The sequence below is a fragment of the Antechinus flavipes genome, chromosome 6 (assembly GCF_016432865.1).
Source record: "Antechinus flavipes isolate AdamAnt ecotype Samford, QLD, Australia chromosome 6, AdamAnt_v2, whole genome shotgun sequence".
In the NCBI taxonomy this organism is placed as follows: domain Eukaryota; kingdom Metazoa; phylum Chordata; class Mammalia; order Dasyuromorphia; family Dasyuridae; genus Antechinus; species Antechinus flavipes.
This window is the reverse complement of record NC_067403.1, coordinates 49676228-49699867: the sequence shown is the minus strand read 5'-3', so window position 1 is coordinate 49699867 and position 23640 is coordinate 49676228. Positions and strand designations below refer to the sequence as shown.

The 23640-nt window shown below is 30.3% G+C and overlaps 1 protein-coding gene across 4 annotated transcripts in view; it reads left to right on the top strand.

Annotated features, from left to right (window-relative positions):
* The window catches only part of EPHA5 (EPH receptor A5), a 472740-nt gene that overhangs the window by 379715 nt on the left and 69385 nt on the right, over window positions 1-23640 (top strand). For 2 of the 4 annotated variants that reach the window (XM_051965920.1, XM_051965918.1), the window contains exon 8: window positions 2193-2295. In XM_051965920.1, coding sequence (XP_051821880.1) covers window positions 2193-2295 — 103 coding nt within the window. Of the gene's footprint in view, window positions 1-2189; window positions 2296-23640 lie in introns of all 4 variants that reach the window. The other 2 variants (XM_051965919.1, XM_051965917.1) reach the window with 1 other exon arrangement.

Sequence of the window (23640 nt, the reverse complement as noted above, 5' to 3'; positions counted from 1 at the left end):
TCTATGATCAGCTACTTCAAATATCAAATTCACAAATTGACCAAATCACAGAATTTTAAAGTTGGAATAAATATATATCAAAGGACCTCTGTTAACACATTGTCAATGAACAGCAAATTCCTTTACATTACCCACAAGTATCTACATATATATATATATATGTTTTCCAGCTTTGAATAACTATAATTATTAAGATTATTTATCATTACATGGAATTTAAATTTGCTCTCTATAATTTCCAAATGTTGCTATGAAACTGTTGGTAGATCTCCTATGAAGAGCCAAGGAAAACAAGTCAAATATAAGTTTCACAATGAAGCTTTTCTGATACATGAAGTGAGAGGTTGTATCAGCTTTAAATATTATTTTTCAAGATATAACACTCCCTGTAATTCAAACATTTCTCTCCATAGAGTATTTTATTTTGGTTTCATTTGTTTTATCATCTCTTTAGAATCCCATGATGTAATAAATAGTGAGCTAGCATTAAAAACAAAAGGCCTAGATCTAAATCTTTGTTTCTGATGCACAGTAGACATGTATCCATCCTGGACAAGTCATTTAAACTCATCTTGAATAAATCCATCTTATTTTAAGAGCTCAAATATCCTAAATAGTGTGCCTTAGAATGTTATTAGAAATCATCATCAATCTTAGCAACCCATCATTTGGAAAATTAATATTGATCATTTTTTTTTACAATTACAACAATTCTTTTTTCCTCTAGTCTTAAGGAACTTCATTCATTCTTCATGATTTCCAATATCAAGCATCCATTAGTTGTTTGTTTGTTTTTTTTTTTTGGCAAATTTGTGATGTAATTTGTATAGAGTTTAATTATTGAAACTTACTGAGGTATAGTTGTAGTTTCTTAATTTATTTTAGGTTCCAACTCCCTGTTCACTCCTATCCCCATCCTCACATGGAAGATTGTTCTCAAGTTTCTCCATTTGGTAAAACTCTTCATAAACTTATGATACCTTTTTCTGCCTCTATATATTCTGTTTCCTTCCATGCATGTTGTAGCTACCTCACTGGTTCAGTTGCTCAAAAGCAGCATTCAATATTCTCTCCCTATGCCCTTGTGTTGGCAGTTCCCATATACCTGAAATATTTTGATTCTTTATCTCTAACTTTTAGTTTCTCATGTTTCCTTCAAAATCTAGCTTGTATTCCATCTTGTGCAAGAAATGTTTCCCAGCCCCACATCTTTCAGGTGATAATGCCTTCCTTGCTTAGGTTACCTTAATCTAAATTGTCTTGATTGATCCTCCAGAACTATGTTGTAAGTGTATCTTAGGTAAATAATGCTTTCTACAGTTTTCCTTGCATATGTACATATGTATGTATGTGTGTATGTATATATATATATATATATATATATACTTACCTCTAGGCATGTTTATAGTTTTATTTGGTGGGGGGGAGATGTACATTCTCACATTATACCTGGTCTAGATTTCATAATATTTTTGTTTTCTTATTCTTTATTATCAAAATAATTACCCATAGAATTTTGTATTAGGACACTAATCATCCTGATTTGTTTATTTTCTTGTTTATGGAGACTTCACATTTGATGATATTTGCATATAAAAATTTAAAATTTACTTAACTAATATTCCCCATGTAAATTATAAAATATGTGTATATATACATATATATATATATATATATAGGCCCCACACTTTTTTATGACTTTATATCCTAAAATAGTTTAAATTTCAAAGTAAATAAATTAGATAAAATTTTTGATAAATAGCAAATAATGATTACCCATGTGATCAGGATAAAGGTAATATATATAATGTATCACAGTTGTGTTTAGTGATGCTTTGCAGATTTACCTTAATTTCATTTGCAAGAAAAAAAAATTTTTTTCCTAAAGGATAACCATTTTCAATTATTTTAAAACCTTACTTTTTGAGAAGTGCTAGAGAGAAATAGAATTTTTATAACTCGTCTATTTTGCTAAAAATTATTAAAAAGTACAGATCCTCAGGTTTCCTCATATATAAAATGTATATCAATATGTATGTAATATAACAGGATTGTTTTGAGTTTTTGAAAAATGCCTTAAAATCCTCTAAACATCCATTATACTGCTATTATTCAACTCTTTAACCAATGTTCATTATGATATTAACTACCATTTTAATTATAATCTTCATTCACTCTTTCTCTTTCAGCAGTTGCAGCCTCTAGTGATCAAAGCCAAATTCCTATAATTGCTGTATCTGTTACAGTGGGAGTCATTTTGCTGGCGGTGGTTATTGGTTTCCTCCTCAGTGGAAGGTAAGTGAGAAAGCTATGATCCTAATCTTTGCAGATCATCTTTTTTAACATTGATCTGATCTACTTTTTTTTCCTAATAAACATATCCTGGCACAAATCACACAAATGCTATAAAAATGGCTGACTTCATCCTATAGATATATATATATATTCTAGGTCTTTGTTTATACACACCAATTTTTCAGTTCCCACAAACTGCTAATTCCCAAATTTTCTATCTAGAAAATGTGCACCTAGATCAGGTTGTCCTTTTAACCTTAATGTGTTTGAGGTAACCATATGTGATTTCCACTATTAAGGAGATAAGATTAAGATGCTTTTGTTTTGGAAGTATGCTGGAGTGATCAGTTCATGGGGATGGGGTGTTCTATTGTACTGGGGGTTGTTCAAGACTGCTATTGGTGTCTTAAAAGGAACAGGATAGATAAACAATCATTCTAACATAACAAGCAGTCTATTCCTCGAAGATGATTGACAAAATAAAGAACAGCTGGATAGCAGATGGTTTTCATGACTAAATTTACTTCAGCTCACAAATGATTTCAACTTATCACTATCATCATTGAGGTGCAGTGATTTTATGTGAGCCTGATTTCATATTTATGGCTATTGAAGGTGGTTTTTTTAAAAAAAAATTTTACCCTCCACTAGATGCTTCTGGTATGTATTTGTTATTGCAAATGACAGGAAAACATAGAAGATGATATTTAATACCATAACATATAAAATACATCCATAATTTATAACCAAATGACTTTTAACTTCAACTAAGGTACTTCAGAGGGTTAGCAAAGAATATTTCTTACTAGTAAATTGGGTAGGGTATTGTAGTTACAGGATTTGAATTTGAATCCTGAATACCATATAACCTTTGGCAAACATCTCTTAAGTTTCACTTTCCTAACCTAGAAAATGAGAGGATTTTAATAGATGAGCAATAAAATTTTTGGAAGTTCTGATCAATAATGCAATGTATGTATCTGATTGTGCTCTTTCCCCAACAGATATAGTAATTTCATATTCCTATTAATGACCATCCATGGTATAAGATATCCATTTGAAAAAACTTTGAGAAGAGAACATTTAGAAAAGATTAATGAAAGTCTCTTTATCGAAAAATTTAAATTTGTGAAAAATTGTTAGGCCCCCAAAAAACTCCTATTAGAGGATTGATATAAACATGGATTTTTACTGTGCTACTCATTTGCTTCTGACTATTTGGCCTCAATGAAAGACATAAATATATGGAATTTGACATTTTCAATATACTGAATCTTATAGGCAGCATAGATTAATTACTGCATATTCAAATTGCTTTGGGAAGAAACATATTTTATTCCTAGTCAATTCGCAAAATGTACTTTGTATTTAAGCTTAAGAATGTTCATTCATTTGTTTTTCAGAAATATGTGCATTATTCCTTTTCTTTTTTTTTTCTTTCCTCCCCAAGCACATGCTATTAGAAAGCAATTGGTTTTAACAAAAGTAGTCATAAAATATAACATAAATTGCCTTTCTTACTATGGGGAAATATTTGTTTTGTGTATGTTAAATAAGAAAAATCCTTTCCCTTTAGCTTCATCAGCCACAGACCATTCCTTTTAATTGTGTAGGAGAAAAACCCCTCTATATATTGATGTTTTTATGAAGAGTACTGAATTTTTCAAACTCATTCAAATTGGGAGGAAGATGCCTTCTATCATCACTGAATTGGTTAAATTAAGGAAGGCTGATAATATGTTGCTATATACCTCCCCAAAAGGAGTCACTATTGATTCTAACAACAAATAATATCTAATCACAGTAACAACTTTTCTTTCTGTTGCCTAGTAAAGTCTCTGCAAATCATTAACCAAATATATGTATACATAATATTTGGAAATAATTTCATCTAGAGCAAGCGGAAATATAGTAGAAACACTATTTCCTATACTCTTAGGGTAGAAAAGAAAACTAGAACCAATTGGGAACAGATTTTTTAAAAATACAGAATAAAAAGAAATTCTTGCTCCCAATTGGTAAAGAAAGCTCTTTACATATGTAATTCTAATTATTTAGAAATTTTAGCTTAATTTTTTTTCTTTGAAAAACTTGCTTTGAACCTTTACCCATCTTTTGTGATCATTGAAGGAAATGGTTCTCTCTCCTGTAAAACTCTTCAATTTCAGTTAAGAAGTATCATGTTTGTTCTTTGATTGAGGAAAAAGGCTGTTTTGATGACATTTCCTCTTTGTTCTGACTTTTTGACTTTGCTGGTGCCTTACCATTGGGATCTCAGATTTGTGTGTTACAAATGCCTTTTGCCACTGGCTGGCAGCTTCAGGCTCCTATCATGAAACTGTTGCCCTTTTGTCAAGCGTTCCTTCTTGAGTTCCTATTGGTGCAATGATCAGAATTCTAGGAAGAAAACTATCATCTTTCCCTCCAACTGTGCTTCAAGTGGGATTATTCTCAATGCTTTCTCTCTGTCTCCCTGCTGTCTTTCCTCAAATGATTATATTCAAATATAAATTTAGTTGTTTCTCTTCTTATATAAATGTCTTACTTTATTCATGGATCTGGGTTCAGTCTTGAAATAACAAGATATATTGAAAAGGCTACAAGACTTAGAATCTCAGTTTGTGATTCAGGTGCGCTTCTTCTTGATAGAGATGTGTTATTGAGCAAATTCCTAAATCTCTCTGAACTTCAGTTTCTTCAGACATAATATAGGGATAATACTTATACTGCTTACTCAATCTCATGGGGAATCTGTGAGGAAAATACTCTTAAATCCCAATGTTATGATATAAATGTGAATAGTGATTATTGAAATTCATATAGGGATAAACACCTTCAAATATTGTTATCTATTAAAAGTATATCTTAGCTTATTGAAGTGGCACCTGCTACCTAGCAAGGCTCTAAAAGGACCTGAAAGATGTCAGGTAAATTTTTAAAGGACATTAGAAAACCCAGTATTATTTATTTGCAGGATGACATACTATGTGAGTTGCCACAGGTTCAAATTGAATAACTTAAAGTTACCATTTTCCTGGGGAGAAAAGAGTAAGAAATGTTAAATGAAATAATTGTCCTAATTAGAACTGAAAAAAAAGTTGAGAAAAGAATTTACCTATTGCAGAGATATTTATCTGTCTGTCTGTCTGTCTCTATCTATCGATCTCTTTGTCTTTGTTGTTGTTCAGTGGTGTGCAACTCCTTGTATCCTCAAGTGGGGCTTTTTTTCCCCCAAAGTTATTGGATGTTTTGCCATTTCCTCCATCAGCTCATTTTATAGATGAGGAAATAAGAGACAAATATGGTTAAGTGACTTGCCCAAAATCACAGAGCTAGTAATATTTGATATTGGACTTAGATTTAGAAAGATGTGTGATGACCTCATTAGCACCCCAGACACCCCAGAATCAGCTGGAGTCAGGATAAGCAAAAGTCCTTAGTCTTTATTCTTGGTCTTTAGATGCAGGATTGAACAGGATGGAAGGAGATTGACCACTTTCTTCCTCTCCTACCACAAAGAGTGATTCTGGCTAGTCTTACTCCACCCCCTAGTCCCTCCTACAATCCTCTGTATACACCAATCATTGAGCCAACACAGGATAGTGGGAAGGACCATTTTCCAAGCATATGCCCATAGAGTATTGCCCAATCAGTAATTAGCCCTAAGTGCTTGAACTGACCTCAGTGCAACAACTCAAGAGTTTCAGCCCCCTACAAAGACGGGTTTTCATGATTCCAGGTCAAGCATTTTATCCACTATGTCACCTAACTTCCCTTGTGTATGTCCTGATGCTAGAATTTTAGATGTTTTTGTTTTGTTTTGTTTTAATTATCTGTGTCTAAGGACAGTTAACTTTACTATATAAGATAAAGGTTTACCTGTCTTTTACAGTTAATAAGGATTATTAGGTAAAAATAAATAAGGGCATTTTCTGTTACCTAGAAAAAAAAAAGAACCAGATAGTTTTCATTCCTAATGCTGTTATGAACTGCTAAAAAGCATAATACTATGTGATGTTTAATAAGGTAATATATGTCCACAGGCATGTGTGTGCACATATGTGTATGTGGTATTTCTACATTATAGGATCAGAGATAAATATGGCAAACATGGTCCATTCTGAATCCTGGTCCACAGCTAAATATCTGGTATTGTATGGTTCTTTCTTTTTTCAATTTTTTTTTACTTCTTTACATATATTTTCCTTTACATGAGAATAACATCTTACAAAATAATATAAGCTTCTGTAAATACAAATACCTGTGGAGAAATAAAGTCTGTTTCTTTTCAGGTACAATTCATACAAATAGCTCATTCGAAATTATTCTCACAATATACTTATGCCCCAAACAAAAACACTCAGTGCTGATGCTTAGACTTCATTATTGATGATACCATGTACCTTCAGTAAGAAAAGATCAAGGGCTTATACTTTTATCAGCAATAATGTGACATGAAGCTTTCATTTTTTTATTCATGTTTTAATGCATGGTTCAGAACTCTAATGGTGCATTTGCAAAATAAAAGTATAATCTTTGGGCAATAACCCTGCACCTTCCTCTACTTAGTCACACTATTTAGTGTTTTCTCTCTATAAATACATGGTCAGAAAACATGGCCTTTACTGCTGATGCACAAATCCCATGGCACAGAAGTCATTGATACTGAAAGCCATAGACTACAAAAATTAGAAATTAAAATGATAGCCTATCTCCCTCTTGCTAATGGAGAAAGATTTTTCCCCCATGGTGATTTCTCTGTATTATTTTTTTCAATAACCACAGAATAGAGCTTCTTAATTTTAAAATCTAATATATTTCTCCATTCAGAATTTTTATCTGATGTTTCTCCCTCATTTTCCTTTGCCTCACTTTATTCATTTATTCATGGCTTTTTGCAGCTCTTGGCTCTTTGGACATTTGAAAATTCATGCAGAAACTCTCTCAAAATAGGCGAACTTATAAACTCAAAGGATTGCGTGAAATATTTGAGGGAATAGCCCCAGAAAGCTATATCTTAAGCAGCAAAATAAAAAAAAATGAGGCAAGAAAACACAGAGAAACAAATTAATCTCTGTACTCACTGAATTCCCACATACCTTTCCTCTAAAAAAGGTCAATATATAGACTAACTGGCAACAAAACCCCAGACCTTTACTTATGTCTATGTGTCTAGATCATGGCTTCTTTAAAAAAGGAGCACATTTCAAATTAATGAAGCTCAGCCTCTAGAAAATTAGATCAGAAACATCACTGACTATTTTTATTATTATTATAGACAAAAGAGAGAGAGAGACAGAGACAAACAAACAGAAGACTCACACAGACAGGCAGAGACACACAGAGAGAGACACGGAGACAGAGAAAGATACCTGCAAATATTGAAACAATCATAGCTGAATTGTTTGTAATTTATAAGTAGGTTTATAGTCTTTGATTAGTGGCTGCTGTGAGGTTTGAAATGTCTTTTTATGAATGATTAGAAAATTAATCCTAGAATCTTACAATTAAAAAGTAACCTCAGTGCTCATCTAGGCAATATCTTACATTTTATCACAACACAGTATGGTTGTGCCAGCATTTTCTCCAGCATTATGCAAAATGCTCCTTATTTGGTTGAAAATACCAGTTAGATTTCAAATAATGAAACTGATGCCCAATTAAGTGAAATTACAAAGCCAACTAAAAGGCAGAGATGAGATTTTTATCCAGGACTTTTGCTTCCAAATTCAGTGAAATTGTAACCTAGCGAGAGTAAATAATTTGCTTAAGTTTATACCATGATACAGAAAGTCTGAAATGTGATAGCAATTGACCAATACAATTCAGATGAGTATTGTATGGCTTAAAATTTATTGGTCTTTAGATATTATATTCAAAATAGATTATAATTTGTAGCAACTGTTCATTGAAAGTCAGTTATGCTTTTTCCTTAACTTTGCTAAGCGGTAGATTAATATCCCTGGATGTCTTTTGAAATGATAGTTTACATACAACAGGAATTTCTTGTAGTTTCAAAAAGAATACATTTATTATACTTTGACAAAATAACAACTGAAAAAACACCCAAATTCCAACTGTTATTTTGACTAGTTTTATGATACGGGTCATTATGTACTTTTCTTTCAACGTGTTTCCTATACTTATATTAAAAATTATGAAATACAGCTTGAAAATATAACAACAGAAATTATTCTTTTGCTGACCAACTGACTTTAATATCTAATAAAGCTTAAAGGAAAGCTACCTATGCTTATTTAAGTTGTTGCCATTTGTCATGGAGAAGGTACAATGCAGAATCCAACTGGAAGAGAGATTTCCTATAAATCATAAAGGCTTCTAATTATTAACCTTATGCTAATTGACCAAGTCATTGAAGGATCCCCAAATGAAATACATTTTAAAAGTTTGATTTCACACTTCATATAAAGGGGGGGGGGTGAGTGAAGAATTCCTACTGTTCAGATTATTATAAGCAATTTCATGGACAACTTCTAAAGCCACATTAGGTGGCCATTGAAAATAGACCATGGGTTAAATCCATTGTTGAAGCAGAAGGGCCTGAATTACATTTGAAAAATGGCATTAAAATATCTAATTATCTAAGCTATTTTAGAAGCTTGTCTGTTTAATGCTATTATTTATCTAGTAAGATTATAGGATTGTAAACCAAACTACAGTAAAATCTGAAAAATTAAATTTGAAGATAACACAAAAGATAATGGAAAAATGAAAAATAAACATTAAAATGTAACAGTAAATGCTGGGTTACAAAAAATTATGTAAAGGATATAAAATATGACTATATATATGATAAACATATAGTATCCCCCAAATGGTTTCCATTCCCAAAAATATAAAAGGAAGTATAAATGAGATTAAGAAAAGATTTATAAAGTACTTTATATATACCTGTCACTATTCTAATAATACTAAAGATACAAAGACATAAGGAATATGGTGCCTTATCTCAGGGTACTTATATACTTTGTGGATAGATAGAAAAATAGATTAGATATATGTGTATGTATATATATATATATATATATATATATACACACACACACACAAACATTTCTATATATACCACACATTTGTGTGTATATGTATATGTGTTTGTGTATATATGCATATATGTGTGTATACATACACATGCACATATTCAAAATTTGTACTTGCTTTTTTTCTCATACTTTTCCCCAAACTTAAAGGATTAGAGAGGTAGGAGGGAAAAAAAGAAAGAAAGAAAGAAAGAGAAGGAGGGAGGAAGGAAGAGAGAGAGAAGGAGGGAGGGATGAAAGAAGGAAGGATGGAGGAGAGGAAGGAAGGAAGGAAAGAAGGAAAAGAAGGAAAGGAGAAAGAAAGGAAGGAAGAATTTGAAAGAAGGAAGAAAGAAATAGAGGGAGGGAGAAAGTTAGGAAGAGAAAAGACAGAAAAGAAAATTCTATCATAGAAGCATGGTCAAATAAACAACAACAACAACAACAACAACAACAAAATCTTTCATTGATTATGTTCCCTAAAATGTGTTTTTAATTCTATTTATAAGTTGATCATTTATATGTCCTGAGGTATACAATCACATGTCCTAGAGAATCAAAATTAATTATACTCTTGATCAGAGTTCTACATTAGAAGATAACATCTATAGGGGAGAGTTTTCCAGAAAAAAATTTTGGGAGGGAAAAATCAGAGAATGCTGATTGGGGTAAAAGGTTAATTTTTCTGAGATTATCCTTCTAAAAAATATTATTTTCAATTTGGCTATTATTTTTGAGTTGGAGTTTGAAAAGGGTAAGGAAAGGAATTATAAGGAAATACTGGGGTGGCAAGTGACTGGCCAGTATTGGACTAAGCTCACTACTCTGCACACAACATCACAAGGATAGGACCTTTATTTCTGAATCGAGTTAATTGGCTGGAGCTACCTGGAATATGGCATAAATATGGCATTACTAGATTGGGCCCTGAGACTAAGCAAAATATATATATTTTTTAATCGACTATTTATGTAAGGAGAACAATGGACAATTTAAGGATTCTGTGCCTATCCAAAATTCAAGGAACGTTCTTCATCAAATGAATGTGTCTCTTTGTCATTAATTTGTGAGAAGTATTGGACTACAGTAATCCAGGATTGGTAGGAGTTGATGGGTTACAAGAAGCATTTTGGAGAGAATATCTTTTTCAATCAGGTCAAAAATTCACAGTCTAATATGACACATAATATGAAGAGAATAAAAGTAAATCAACTTTTAACATAATGTCTTACACACTTTTTGGTGTGAAACTTATTTTTGAAAAATCTTTTGGAATAGCTTTAAAAGACACTTAATAATGTAATGATGAATCACTGTGTAATGGCTAAATTAATTCTAGAGACAAAGAAAGAGCCAACTTTGATGAATTTGAGGTCCAGCATCAAATGGTGAGGTTGGAATAGCAATTCTTGTTCAAAATATCAGGCACAAGGCTCAATTTGACTTTTGAAGAATTTACAAAGACTTTCTCTTTGAAAGGTTACTTTATGGGAATAGGTTGCATGCAAATTGAAGAGATAAAATTGACACAAAGAGTTGTAAATATGAAATAGATTTGGGTAATCATATAGTTACCTAGGAAAAGAGGTTTTAACAATTAACAAGGAAAAAGACAATTCCCCATAGAACTCACAATTAATCAGAAAAAAGGGAACTACACCATGAAGTGGAAGTATGCCATTGATTGGCAGGCTAAGTCCATAGAAGAATTTAGCACCCTAAAAGAGTTAATTATAGAAAGGAAAAATACATTATAAGGCACAGGGGCAAAAGAGAGAGGAAAGACATCATGAGGCAGAATACCTATGGTGGGCCAACACAAAATGGATTCTGCAAAGATATAGGCTGTGGACAAATTTGTAGGGAAGTTTAATATCAAGGGTTTGACATCATAACTTGGCTTTCTGATTGGTTGCATTGGTTGAAACCTAGGTGAGGTTTCCCAAAATCTGCTATAGGAACTGTAAGGCTGTACCTGATCCCCATCAGTATCATTTCTTGCTTTCCTCAAAAAATATTATAAACATCAATATTTCAAGCCTATATCACCTAGTTATCCAAGAAAGAATTAGCCAATATCATACAATATTTGATAGGAATAGGCTATAATGATTTTTTTTCTCTTTCAAGGAATTAAACCATTGGAAACATGCTGTAATATAGTGGTATTTGGAAATTTACATTTGTTACTAATTTCAAAAGTTTTAAGTTGGATTTTCATAAAACTATGATAACAGTAGATTTTCAGAGAAAAAAAAGTTGATTGCTATTAAATAAATATAACTTAAACATCATTTCTATGGCATATTATAATAGTATTAGTTTTTACCTCATCAGTAAGAAAACTGATAAAGTCTTTATAACATCATTATTTTGGGATTATTTTCCTGCCATATTGATTTAAGAAACTGGATTTTTTTTTAGGGAGCTATTTAATTTTTTTATATTTTATATTTTATTTTATATATTTTATTTACTTATATATTTATTATGATGCAGTTAAAACAAGAACAAATAATAAGATAAGAAAAAAATATTCTATAAACATGAAACACTTTGATTGCTTTTTTCTCCTACTTATTTCCCTTAAGATGCTAATTAACACTGACCAATTGTGTTTTCTTGTTTTGCACATACTTCTACTTTGGGACCTGTGCAATTCCTATTTCTTTATATTGAATTCTGGATCAAAATAATATCATGACAAATCTGGAATTTTTATCAATAGACTCTGAAGTATATAAAACAAAAAGTTAGAAAATTAAAATATTCTAATCCCATATAATTTTTTTTCCTATAGAAGGAATTATATGGAATTAGAATGTTTTAGAAGGAATTGGAAAGATGGAGTCATTTCTCATTAGTTTAAATTCCACCACATATTTTATTTCTACCCCTTTTCTTGTCTCACATAGTTTCTCCCACTTAGGTTATGACAATAGCCTTACACTCATAAGAATGGCTTCTAAAACAATATAGACAGATTGGATTGTTATCCAATTTTTGATTGACAACCTCCAATCAAGGACAATACATTGTATCTTTCCTCCTTGTTTAAAAAAAAACTTTAATTAGTTTCCCCACATTTAAATTAATGTTAAATATTCTCCTTTGCACATTGATTCAAAAGAATTTTAAACTAAAAATGAGATGAGGAAAAAAAACCTGTGTATTCATATCCGAGAGTTTAGTTATCATAAAGAACAGCTATAATGCAGAAGTAAGAATAATTATGTAGATAGCCAAATGTTCCAGGAAAAAAATCAAAAAAATTAATAATAATAAAAAAAAACTATGGCCTTAAATGTTGATTTTATGCAAATGTACCAAACAGGAATAAAAAGCAATATAAAACTAAAGATCCTAGAGAGGAAAATGTGTTTTTATGAGTCTAATTCAGGTTCTGGAATTAGATTGTTACTTATATCTCTCTGGAAATATAAACTTTATTTAAAATATTGAGGGAAAAGTTATAGCTCAGAGGTTTTTAAACTTTGTTACATTATGGGCACATTAAAAGTCTGAATAAACCTTTGTTGATTTTTATAATAATAATAATAATAACAGCAACAATAATAACACAATATTCTTAGAATATTATTTTAAATCAATCAAATTAAACACATAGAGAATCCAATTTATTGAAATGCAGTTCTCAAAATAAACATACTCCTCTCCATGTTCATGCACGATAAATATAAAGGCTGGGTTGAATTTTACATAGAAAAAAAAATACCTAGTATTCTATAGAAATATAATGGCCCAATCATGCTATGCTGTATTGGATCAGATTGAAAGACTATTCTGAAACTGCTTCATGCTGTGACAATCTGAGATTAAAAATTTAGTCACCATCATGGTTTATATCCTATTAAAAATGACTTACATTTTTTCCGTGTACTAAATCAATCCACATTTGTCCTGAGCATGTTCAAATCATGCTGCTAAACAAAAAGAAATGCAATCCCATTCTTCTCAGTAAGTGCTTCTGCAAGATACTTTTGAATACAATCCATTTGAAAATACCCATAACTTCTTAAGATAAATGTGTTTTAGAAGTAGGTGGATACTATCCTTGAAGGATTCTAGCCTACTAAGTAACAAAGGAAAATGTAAGAGATGATTGAAGTGCAAATGGTGGAGATATGGCTTACATTTATAGTTTCAGAGAACATTTGTATACATTACAAAATTTGATTCCCACACCAGCACTATGGGCTCGTTGGCATTATCTTGATCAAGAGTTTTGAGATTTAGAGTGGTCAAGAGATTTTAAAAAGTACAGAGCTATACAGAGCTATACTTCTGAATCTAACTCGTGCTCTTTACAGTATACCATTTTCCATAGTGATTTTTCTTTATTCTAAGTGTAGAACTTATTGAAATTATTCAAATATTTCTTCTACTAGTGAAAGGTACTTGAATCTTATCTCATTTTTCTTTCCAACTCATAATTTATATTTCTATATAAATTGGGTCTAAAGAATGATATGTTGTGATAAACATTGTGGTGGTGGTGGGGAGTCAATTAAAATAGATTCCTGATATTTTCCAAAAAATGTAGTAGGTAGTGGGTTCAGTTCAGTTCAGAAAATGAGGATCTATATAATTGAAATTTCCAAGAAAGGTTTCACATAGAAACTGGAATAGAAGCAAATTTCTGAGGAAGCTATGGATTTCAGCTGGAGAAGAAGAATATGTAGCATAAAAAAATGGGATTAGCAATCGTTATATAATTGATAAAAATAGTAGGCTATAATGAAAGGAAAAAAGCATGTGGAGAAGATCAATTTTAAATGACTGGAAAGGTAGATAGACACATTGATTTTTTTTGTCTCAACTGTGGAAAGAAGGATTAGGATTTGTAGTTTTCTTATTTGAATTGGTTCATGCTTTCAGATATTTTGAATATTTCATCTAGCCCAAATCATAGTCAAAAGGATTAACTACTCTAAGTTACTCAATGATTTCCCTTAAATGTAGAGGAGCCATTTCTTCTTAAGGAACCTTTTTTCTAATTTGTTGACAATTCTAATTAGATAATTATTTTCCCCTGAAATTATTTCCCTTCACAAAGGAAGAAAATGGAATATGAGTTTTATTATTGCACAAACCAGATTTAAAAAAAAAACTGACTTCAAAGTTCCATAATCCTATTACTAGGCATGCATTATCCTCTGATACATATTTTCACCCTTTGATATTTTAGGAGATGATTTTCCAATTCTATTTTGTTGCCATATCAGCCATGGTAGACATCAGAACTAATGTGAAATTCCCTTCATTAAAGATTGTATTAGACTTTACTAATCTCAAAATTATTCTTAAATATACTAATGCCCATCAAAAGTAGGAATATGGCATATCTGGAAGCTTTCATTCCTGAGCAAAACACTAGTAGGAACTCATTGAGTTTTTAATGGAATCAAATAGCAACATACAAAACTAATGGTACATGTTAAGCTTTGTGCTTTCAGTTTTATTTAATATTTTAACTTTGTCATAATATAATCCATTTTAATATTGGTGTATTTACCAATTGGTAAAATAGGTATATTACCAATATTAAATTGGTAATTTGGTATAGCTACTGTAGCACAGTTAATCACTTAAAACCCAGGGTACACTTTTCAAGCAAGAAGGATTTATTAAATGACTATTATATGCAAGGAATTGTGCTATACCCTTCATGTTATGAAGGTGAAAAGCAACATTGCTGTTCAATAGTCACATTTCAGAATAAACCTAAAAATTATGTTGTTGCTTAAGAAACTATATAAATATTTTAATCTAGAATTATGGTATCACTTAAGTGAGAAATATAGAAAAATATCATAAACTATTCAAGTAATATCTCTGATTAGACAAAATTAGTTTATTCAAACAAACTTTTTATGAATTTATAGATAGAGGTGACTGTGAAGATAAATAAATCAACTTGTGCACTGATTTAAAAATCTAGATGTGATGTCTTTTATTTGCACATGTGCTTCCCTCAAAACTTCAATGCAAAACTACTTCCAAAATAGATTAAAGTGTTTAAATGAAATGATTTTTCAAATATGCAGGGGAATGGGAAAATAGAAATCCATAGAACTTTGGCATCAGAATAGCAGGGTTAAAATCACGATTTTACTGCTTATCATTTGTAAAACTATGACAAATTATGTGATTTTGTTAATTTCCAGATTCCTTATTTGTAAAGTGCAGAAACCAGTGAACAGGCATTTATAGAATATTAAAAAACCAGCTAATATTTATATGGTGTCTACCATTTGCCAAGGATTGTGCTAAAGGTTTTACAGGAATTACCACTTTTGATTTTTGCAATATTGTTGCAAGGTAGATCTTATTTTTATTATCATTCTACTGGTAATGAAACCAACATAAATTAAATGACTAACCCAAGGTCAAATATATAGCAAGTGTCTTAGGTTGGGGTAATATTTGCAAGTATTTGATATATGCAAGGCATTGTGTTTAAGTGATGATCAGCTAAAGGAAGAATAAGAAAGTGTCTCAAACACCTCATTATAACGAAGGAGACAACATATAAATAAATAATAGCTTGTAAGATATTCACAGAATGGAAGGAAGATAGCTTCAGAAGGATAGATACTAATAAACAGTAGTTCTAGGTAGAACCTCCTACAAATGGTATGATTTGAAATGATTATCAAAGTAATGGAATATAAGCCTGGAAGCATAGGAAGGGGATAAGTTACCAAAAAAAAAAAACCTTTTTTTTTTTAATAAATTATTTTCCAAGAAAATACAAATTCAAAATAGAAAAGAAAAAAAGAAAAACCCTATGCACAAGAAAACATAAAACAGGATTCAAAATATAAGACAATAAATTTCCATTTCAAGAAAACATATAAAAAATACTACTCATTGGGTTTAGAATTATTCATCTTTGCTTATGAAGAACTTTAAACATCAGAGGATTATTGTATAAAACCACATATAAAAATTACCTTATAATTATAAAATTAAAATAAATATAAGCTGTTCTTATTATATAAAATTATCTCATTAATAGGATTTCCAGATAATTTATTACATATATTTTAAGGAAGTTAACATCACTTTAGCAAAGGCCTTATGATATCCAAAAAGGATCAGGCTAACTGATATTAAAGTCTATTCATAAAAATAAATTATTTCTTTAGTTTTAAATAATTTTTGAAGATTAATAGACTAGTTTAGAAATTTTTCTTTAAGTACATTTCTAAAATGAATAAATTTTTAAATGGAAATAACTCTAACTTATTTTTGGAAGCTGAGAAGAGAAACAAGCCTGTCAGATAAAAAAAGGCATGGAACTCTAGCTGAATACCTTTTCTAGTAGCTAAATGATGAATATATAGATACTCCACACTCTTTCATTCCAGTTCAGGTAAATTTTGATTATGAATCTACTATTTGCAAAATCTTGTGCTAGTACTTGGGATAAAAAGATTAAGACAAAAGATTTTCTATCTCCTGAATGATGTTGAATGTTCATTTTTTTTCCCTCAGAACTGTCTGCTCTGAATGGCTAGATTATTTTCTGAGCTTTAGTTAGGCCTGTAAATTGTTAAAGATTTGGCAAAATTGGGGAAAAGTGAACTGAACTACATTATAACACAATTCACATGCTTCCACAAAGAAGTACAGCATATTTACAGTTTTAATTTGCATACACTTGTGGATTTGAGAGAAAATTGTTATTCAAATTGCAGTGACTTATTCATTCAAAATAGTTGAACCCTTTCTGTGGATAGAACATTTTCTGTAAGATATGTCAATTATCTCATCGGGAAGGGCCAATCTTGATCAAGATGTATATGCCTGGAAAAAAATAATTCAGTAATTTTCAATTTATTTTGTACATTATTTGTCCAGGACTTCCTTTTTTTTTCTTTTTTATGATTTATTGGCATTTCCTTAAGACACTCATCTATGAATTAAGCAAAATTAACTGAGGCTTTATCCAAAATATTATAGGGAATCACTTTGGAAAAATATTTTTTTCAGTTTTCTTTTTGACATATAAAGTTATGTTAATTTAAGGAATCCACACAATAGTTTTAATACAGCATACTATTATTTTTAAAAAGACAATCAATTGTGTGACTATATCTCAAGGAGAAAATATATTTCTCAAAATACTGGCAGAAATATTCCACTTTGGGGGATGTGTGATAATTTTTGTTGTTTTTTTTTTTTTGCACTATTTTTTCATAGTTCATGCTAACATTATCTTTTGATTGATTTTATTTTTCTTCTCACAGCTATTGGCTGTCTAAGCAAATGTAAAGTAGTTCAATATTTCATCATAGAGTCACATATTTCTTTTTTATTTCAGAATTAATTTCACAAAATTGAGGGAAAATAATTAACATTTGAAAAATAATGAAGTTACATATTACTAAATTTTAGTATCAATTATTTAGAATCAATATTCAAATTGATGATATTAATCAAAATATAATTTATCAATAGAGATGGATATTAGAGCTTTGATTTGATTGCTCCATGAAATTCCCAGTTGAGGTAACTTTCTCCTAATTCAAGATGGCATTTTTAGTACAACTTAGTCTTAGAGCATTTCCTAATTCAAATGAAGTGCCCAGTCACATAGTCACAGGCAGGATTTGAACCCAAATCTTTCAGCATCCAATGTAAAATATTATTTTAATATATCCTAAATATAATAACCTTTTATTGTTAACATAATCAATAAAGTTATAATAATAGAATGCAGTAATTAAGTTAAAGTAAAATTGACTCTATGTATATCATCTTTACAGAACAAAAATTATGCCTGTGATATATATTTTAGATAAAATATATTAACATCCAGGACTAGGAAAGAAAGAAGGAAAGCAATAATACTGCTTTTGGAATCAGTTTTCTTTATATAAGATGAGAAGGTTGGACTAAATATTGTCTTCCTTTTTAAAATCAATGAGTATGTGAGCTAAAATGTTGTTTCCATATATTTTATGCTCTGTGATGGGTGGGAGGAGTTGATAATGACAACCCTCTTTAATATGCTCTACCAATGAGTCGTTCATTTAGGTTAACAAATTCTGTAAAAATGCAAATACCTTCTCAGAAAATTAAGCTAACAGATCATTTGCACACTCAAGTGAGAGCTAAATTAGTGAATTAATCATACCTAGATTAAAGCTTAGTTAAGTCAGCATTTTTCATTGAATGGAAGTATTGGTTCGAATAAAGAAGAAAGAAGGGAAAATCTGGTACAAAGGGGTCAGATACAAGTAGGAGGTTATTGTCAGATGCAGTATGTTAGGATGAAGAGAGGACTTGAGGAATCAAAGGAAATGACTGAATTTTAGTTCTAGGATATCGTACATGGGTATAGGATATACTTCAGATGAGCAATTTCACCTTTGTGGTCCTTTGTTTTCTTAATGAAATGACTAGATGGATGCTATTTTATTGAATTAAATGAATGATTCTGAACCTTCTTTGTTCATGTCAGCCTGGTAAAACTATGAAATCCCTCTAAGAATATTTTTGAACACATAAAATTAAATACATAGGAACACAGAAGCAACCAATTCTATTGAAATAGTTATCAAAATATTTTTAATCTAGTTTATGGAAACCAACATTAGAAACCCTGAATTAGACAAACTTTTTATTTTATTCATTAATGATTTGTGAGATAGAAAAAAAAAACAGACTTTAGATTTCTCTCTAAGCTAATTGCTTTTATAGTAATATGTTTAGCTTAGCTTAGTTTTTTTGTCTAAGAAAAATATAATCAATAGTTACTATACCATGATTTTATACTATGGATCACTGGTTTAATTAGTAATGTTATACTTTATGTTTTATTCTTTATGTTTCTTTCTACTTATTCCCATCTCTTTTTTTCCCTTGTTATAAATGTCATTGATTCAGTCACTACACAAGAGAAGTATTGTACATTTATATGCTTTTACTTTTTCAGGCAGTTGTACTAGCATTTAGGGCATATTTCACTAAAATACTATTAAAGCACTAATTTTATTGTATATTAGAAAAAATAAAAAGAGAATCGAAGGCATTTTACTAAGATCCGCAAAGACATATTGAATGAAATCATAAAATGTTAGAATAAGTATATATATGTTTGGTCATCTAATATGTTTACAAAACTACTATTTGTTATTTGTGCCTTTTCCAAATTTATGCATATTTGAAGGTAACTGTGTTCTGTTATTTCTGGGCATGAATTAGTAGGAAAAGTAATTTTGCAAAGTTATTTGAAATTATGGATAGATATGATCCAGGATAAACAATTCTGCAATATAAGCAAATCCTATCTACATATTTTATAAGAAGTCTGTATACAGGTGATAATTAGACAATATTGCAATAAAAAAGTGATTGAGTCATAGAAACAATGGACCACCATAGAATTATAGAGATAGAATTACATGAGATATCAAAGGTCATCTAGTCAAACTACTCTCATGCTACAAGGTCCATTAAGTGAACATATTCGAGGTCATATAGGATGTAGCAGAGCCATGTTTTGAAAATGATCATCTGAATCCAAAATCAAAAAATTTTTTCTCATATTTAGGCATGTTAACTACATTTCACAAAATAGTTCTTAATTAATTTTAAGACAGCTATTAGCAACTCTTCTTCTTCCTTTCTCCTTCCTCTTCCTCCTTCCTCTTCCTCCTCCTCCTCCTGTTCTTCTTCTTCTTCTTCTTCTTCTTCTTCTTCTTCTTCTTCTTCTTCTTCTTCTTCTTCTTCCCAGTTCTTTTTACTATACATGATGTTCTGCAGTTCTATTGAGGGCTTTCACCATCTTTTGTATACCTCTTCTAGACATTTGTCAGCTTATTTCCTAAATAATGGGTCTAAACACAATAAACACACTAAACTAGACACACTAATTCACATTTGGTCTCATCAACCCAAAGTAGAAAGTGACTATCACCTCATTCCTCCAGGAAACTATGATTCTCACTGTATTTATTGTGTTGTGTGTGTGTGTGTGTGTGTGTGTGTGTGTGTGTGTGTGTGTGTAGCCTTGTTATACTGTTGATGTAAATTGAGTTGTTAGTTCATTGAAATTTTCAGACCTTCTTCACACAAATTGTAGTCAAAATATACTTTCCCTATATTGTATTTATGTCATTTTTTTGAAAATCTGTTATTGATTTATCATCTTTTTCTTTTTAAATTTTGGGTTCTAAATCTCTCCCTTTCTTATATACATTCTCATACCCACTTAGAAGGCAAGCAAGATCATTTCAACCATACATGCAAAATCATAATATATTTCCATATGAACCATGTTGTATAAGAAACAAAACAGAGAAAGTAAGAAAACTATACTTCAATTTTCATTCAGAATCCATTAGTTCTCTCTCTGGAAATTGCATTTTTTTCACAATGAGTCATTAAGAATTATCTTGGATCACTGTTTTGATCAGAGTAGCCAAGTCTTTCACAGTTGATCATCATTGCAATATTGATGTTATTATGTACAATAATTTTCCCATTCTCACTTCACTTTGGATCAGTTCATATAGGTTTTGATATGTTTTTCCCCTGAAACTACCTTTCTCATTATTCCTTATAGCACCAATCACAAGCACTTATTTCCTCCATGAAACTGTTACCCAGAATTATACATGGGTAATATACTCTGTTTCAATGATGAGTCCTGATCTTTCTGAACAGTTGTCTAAATTCCTTGTTTTCTCTTGGTTTAGAGCTCTCAAAGCTGCTACTTACCCCGATATCAATACTACTAGTTGCATATGCTTTGGATATCTTGGGTTTCATAGACTTCTCCTCTAGGCATCTTAAGTTTTCTCAGACCAATGTCTCACTTTGCCATTCTGTTGACAATTTAATTTTAAACAGTATTTTAAAGCTGTTTTACAGGAATTTTTCAAGATATCAGATAGATTGTTGTTTCTAATATATCATTTTGGCTCCATGATGTGACATTATATTTTAAGCAAAATGAAAGACTTGATTATAAAATTTTAGTTTATTGGATTCAACTAATATGCTAGCCATAGAAGCAAAAGAGCACAATAACCTATGTTTGATAAACACAAAGATCTCAGCTATTGGGGCAAACATTAAACATTTGACTAAATATTTTGGGAAAACAGGAATGTAATTTGGTAGAAATGAGAAATAGACTAGTATATCATTATTTATATGAATATATGCTCAACATGGAGGCATAATTTAGATATAGTGATAGCATAAGCAAATTAGCGTACCAGAAAATAAAGTATCCTTCAGATTAAGGAATGTAGGAATAATTCATGATCATGTAATAGATTGAAGGTTCACAGAAGATAAAAATGTATAATTTGGTCATATTTTTAAAAATTCTTTATGCAAAATCAATTCATCTAAAATTGTAAGTAATGCAGAGAATGGAGGATCTTTTTTTGATAAATTCTCTTATAGCTCAAATACATATAGAATTGAATGAATTTCATTAGAGCAAAAGTAATTCTCTAGTAGGTAAATGGACAAGGGTTATAAAAAGCTAGTTTTCAGAAGAAGAAATCATAACTGCTAATAATCAAAGAAAATGTTTTAAGTAACTAATAATTAGAGAAATGAAATTGAACAATTCTGAGATATCAACATATATCCTTCAGATTGGATAAAATGACAAAAATGGAAGATGACAAATTCTAGAGAAGATTTGGGAAAGTTGTTACACCTTTGCACTGTCATTGGAATTGTAAACTAGAACATCCATTCTGGAAAGCAATTTGGAATTATGCCCCAACAACTATGAAACTGCACATACTCTTTGAACTAGAAAGACTGCTCCTAGGTTTACAATCCAATGAGATCAAAGAAGAAAGAAGAGATGCATGTGTATGACAATATTTATTGGAATTTTTTTCATGTTGACAAATAATTGGAAACTTAAATGATGTTCATTAATTGGGGAATACATAAACAAGTTATAGTTTATACATGTAATGGAACATTATTATTCTGTATGAAGAGGGTTGTTTCAGAAGAGCTTTGGAAGAAATGTGAACAGATAGAGTGCAAAGTGAGTACAGCCAGCACAATAATATACACAATATTAAAATGTTGTATAGATTATCAAATTGAAAAAACTCAGTAACTATGAAACAATGACTAACCACAATTAGAAAGACTCAAAATGAAAGCTGTCCACTTCTAGAAAGAGAATCGATGGACTCAGATGATAGATTGAAAATAAATGAGTAAACAAACAAATAAATAGATTAATGGATAAATAAATAAATAAACAAGCATATATGTATGCAAGTATGTATGTATATATATACGTATATTCATACATATGTTATATATCTATATCCATAGTCTTTATTTTTTTCCTTTTTTTGGTACATGGTTAATTCAAGATATATGGCTATCCATATTTGTAGTAGGTTTTTGCTTTTCTTGCCTTTTTCAATGCATGGGAGAGAGATAGTAATAGAGAATTTCTGACTGAAAAAGGAATTTTAAAATCTGCTTTAAAAATCGATACTTATATCTACAGTACTTTCTTGTGTATCAACCAGTCAAATAACTTTGCTTTAAAAAAATAAATAAAAGAAGTTATTTGCTATACCTTGTTCTTCATAAAATCATATTGGCTCTTTGTTATTTCTGCTTCCTTTTCTAGATGTTTACTAAATATTTTCAATACTACTATTACTACTACCACTACTACTAATAATAAATTATGTGATTATGTTTTTAATATTCACTTTAATATCGTCTTTCTCTTGACATAAAGATCAATTACTAATTTTAACAAGCTAATTCTGAGGATGAAATATTTATTTTTTAAATCAGTAACTAAATTTAACATATGCCATAGATAATATGGGCTCTAATAGTGTAGCAGAATATGAGATTAATTAATGTTAGGGTAATCTTGGAAGAAAATATTAGAAGTAGTATTAGAGAAGAGATAGATTTTTAAATATAACAAAGCACTGACCTTCTACTTTATGGTTTATAAAGCTATTTTCCTTATAACAAATATGTATGATTGGCACTGAAGGTATTATTTTCATTATAAAAATAATAAAATTGAAGACCAGAGAGACCTAATGTGTCCCCAGGACTATGTCCAAGTAAGTATTCAAGCCCAGCACTACACCTTATTCTATAGACAATGACTCTAATCTAGTTTTTTGCAAAGTACCCAAAACAACCTTTTATCTACCACCAATTTAAAACTCAAGTATATTCTCTATATATTTTGATCTATAGTAAGACAATGTGGTATAGTACAGCATGTACTTGACCTATTATCTTT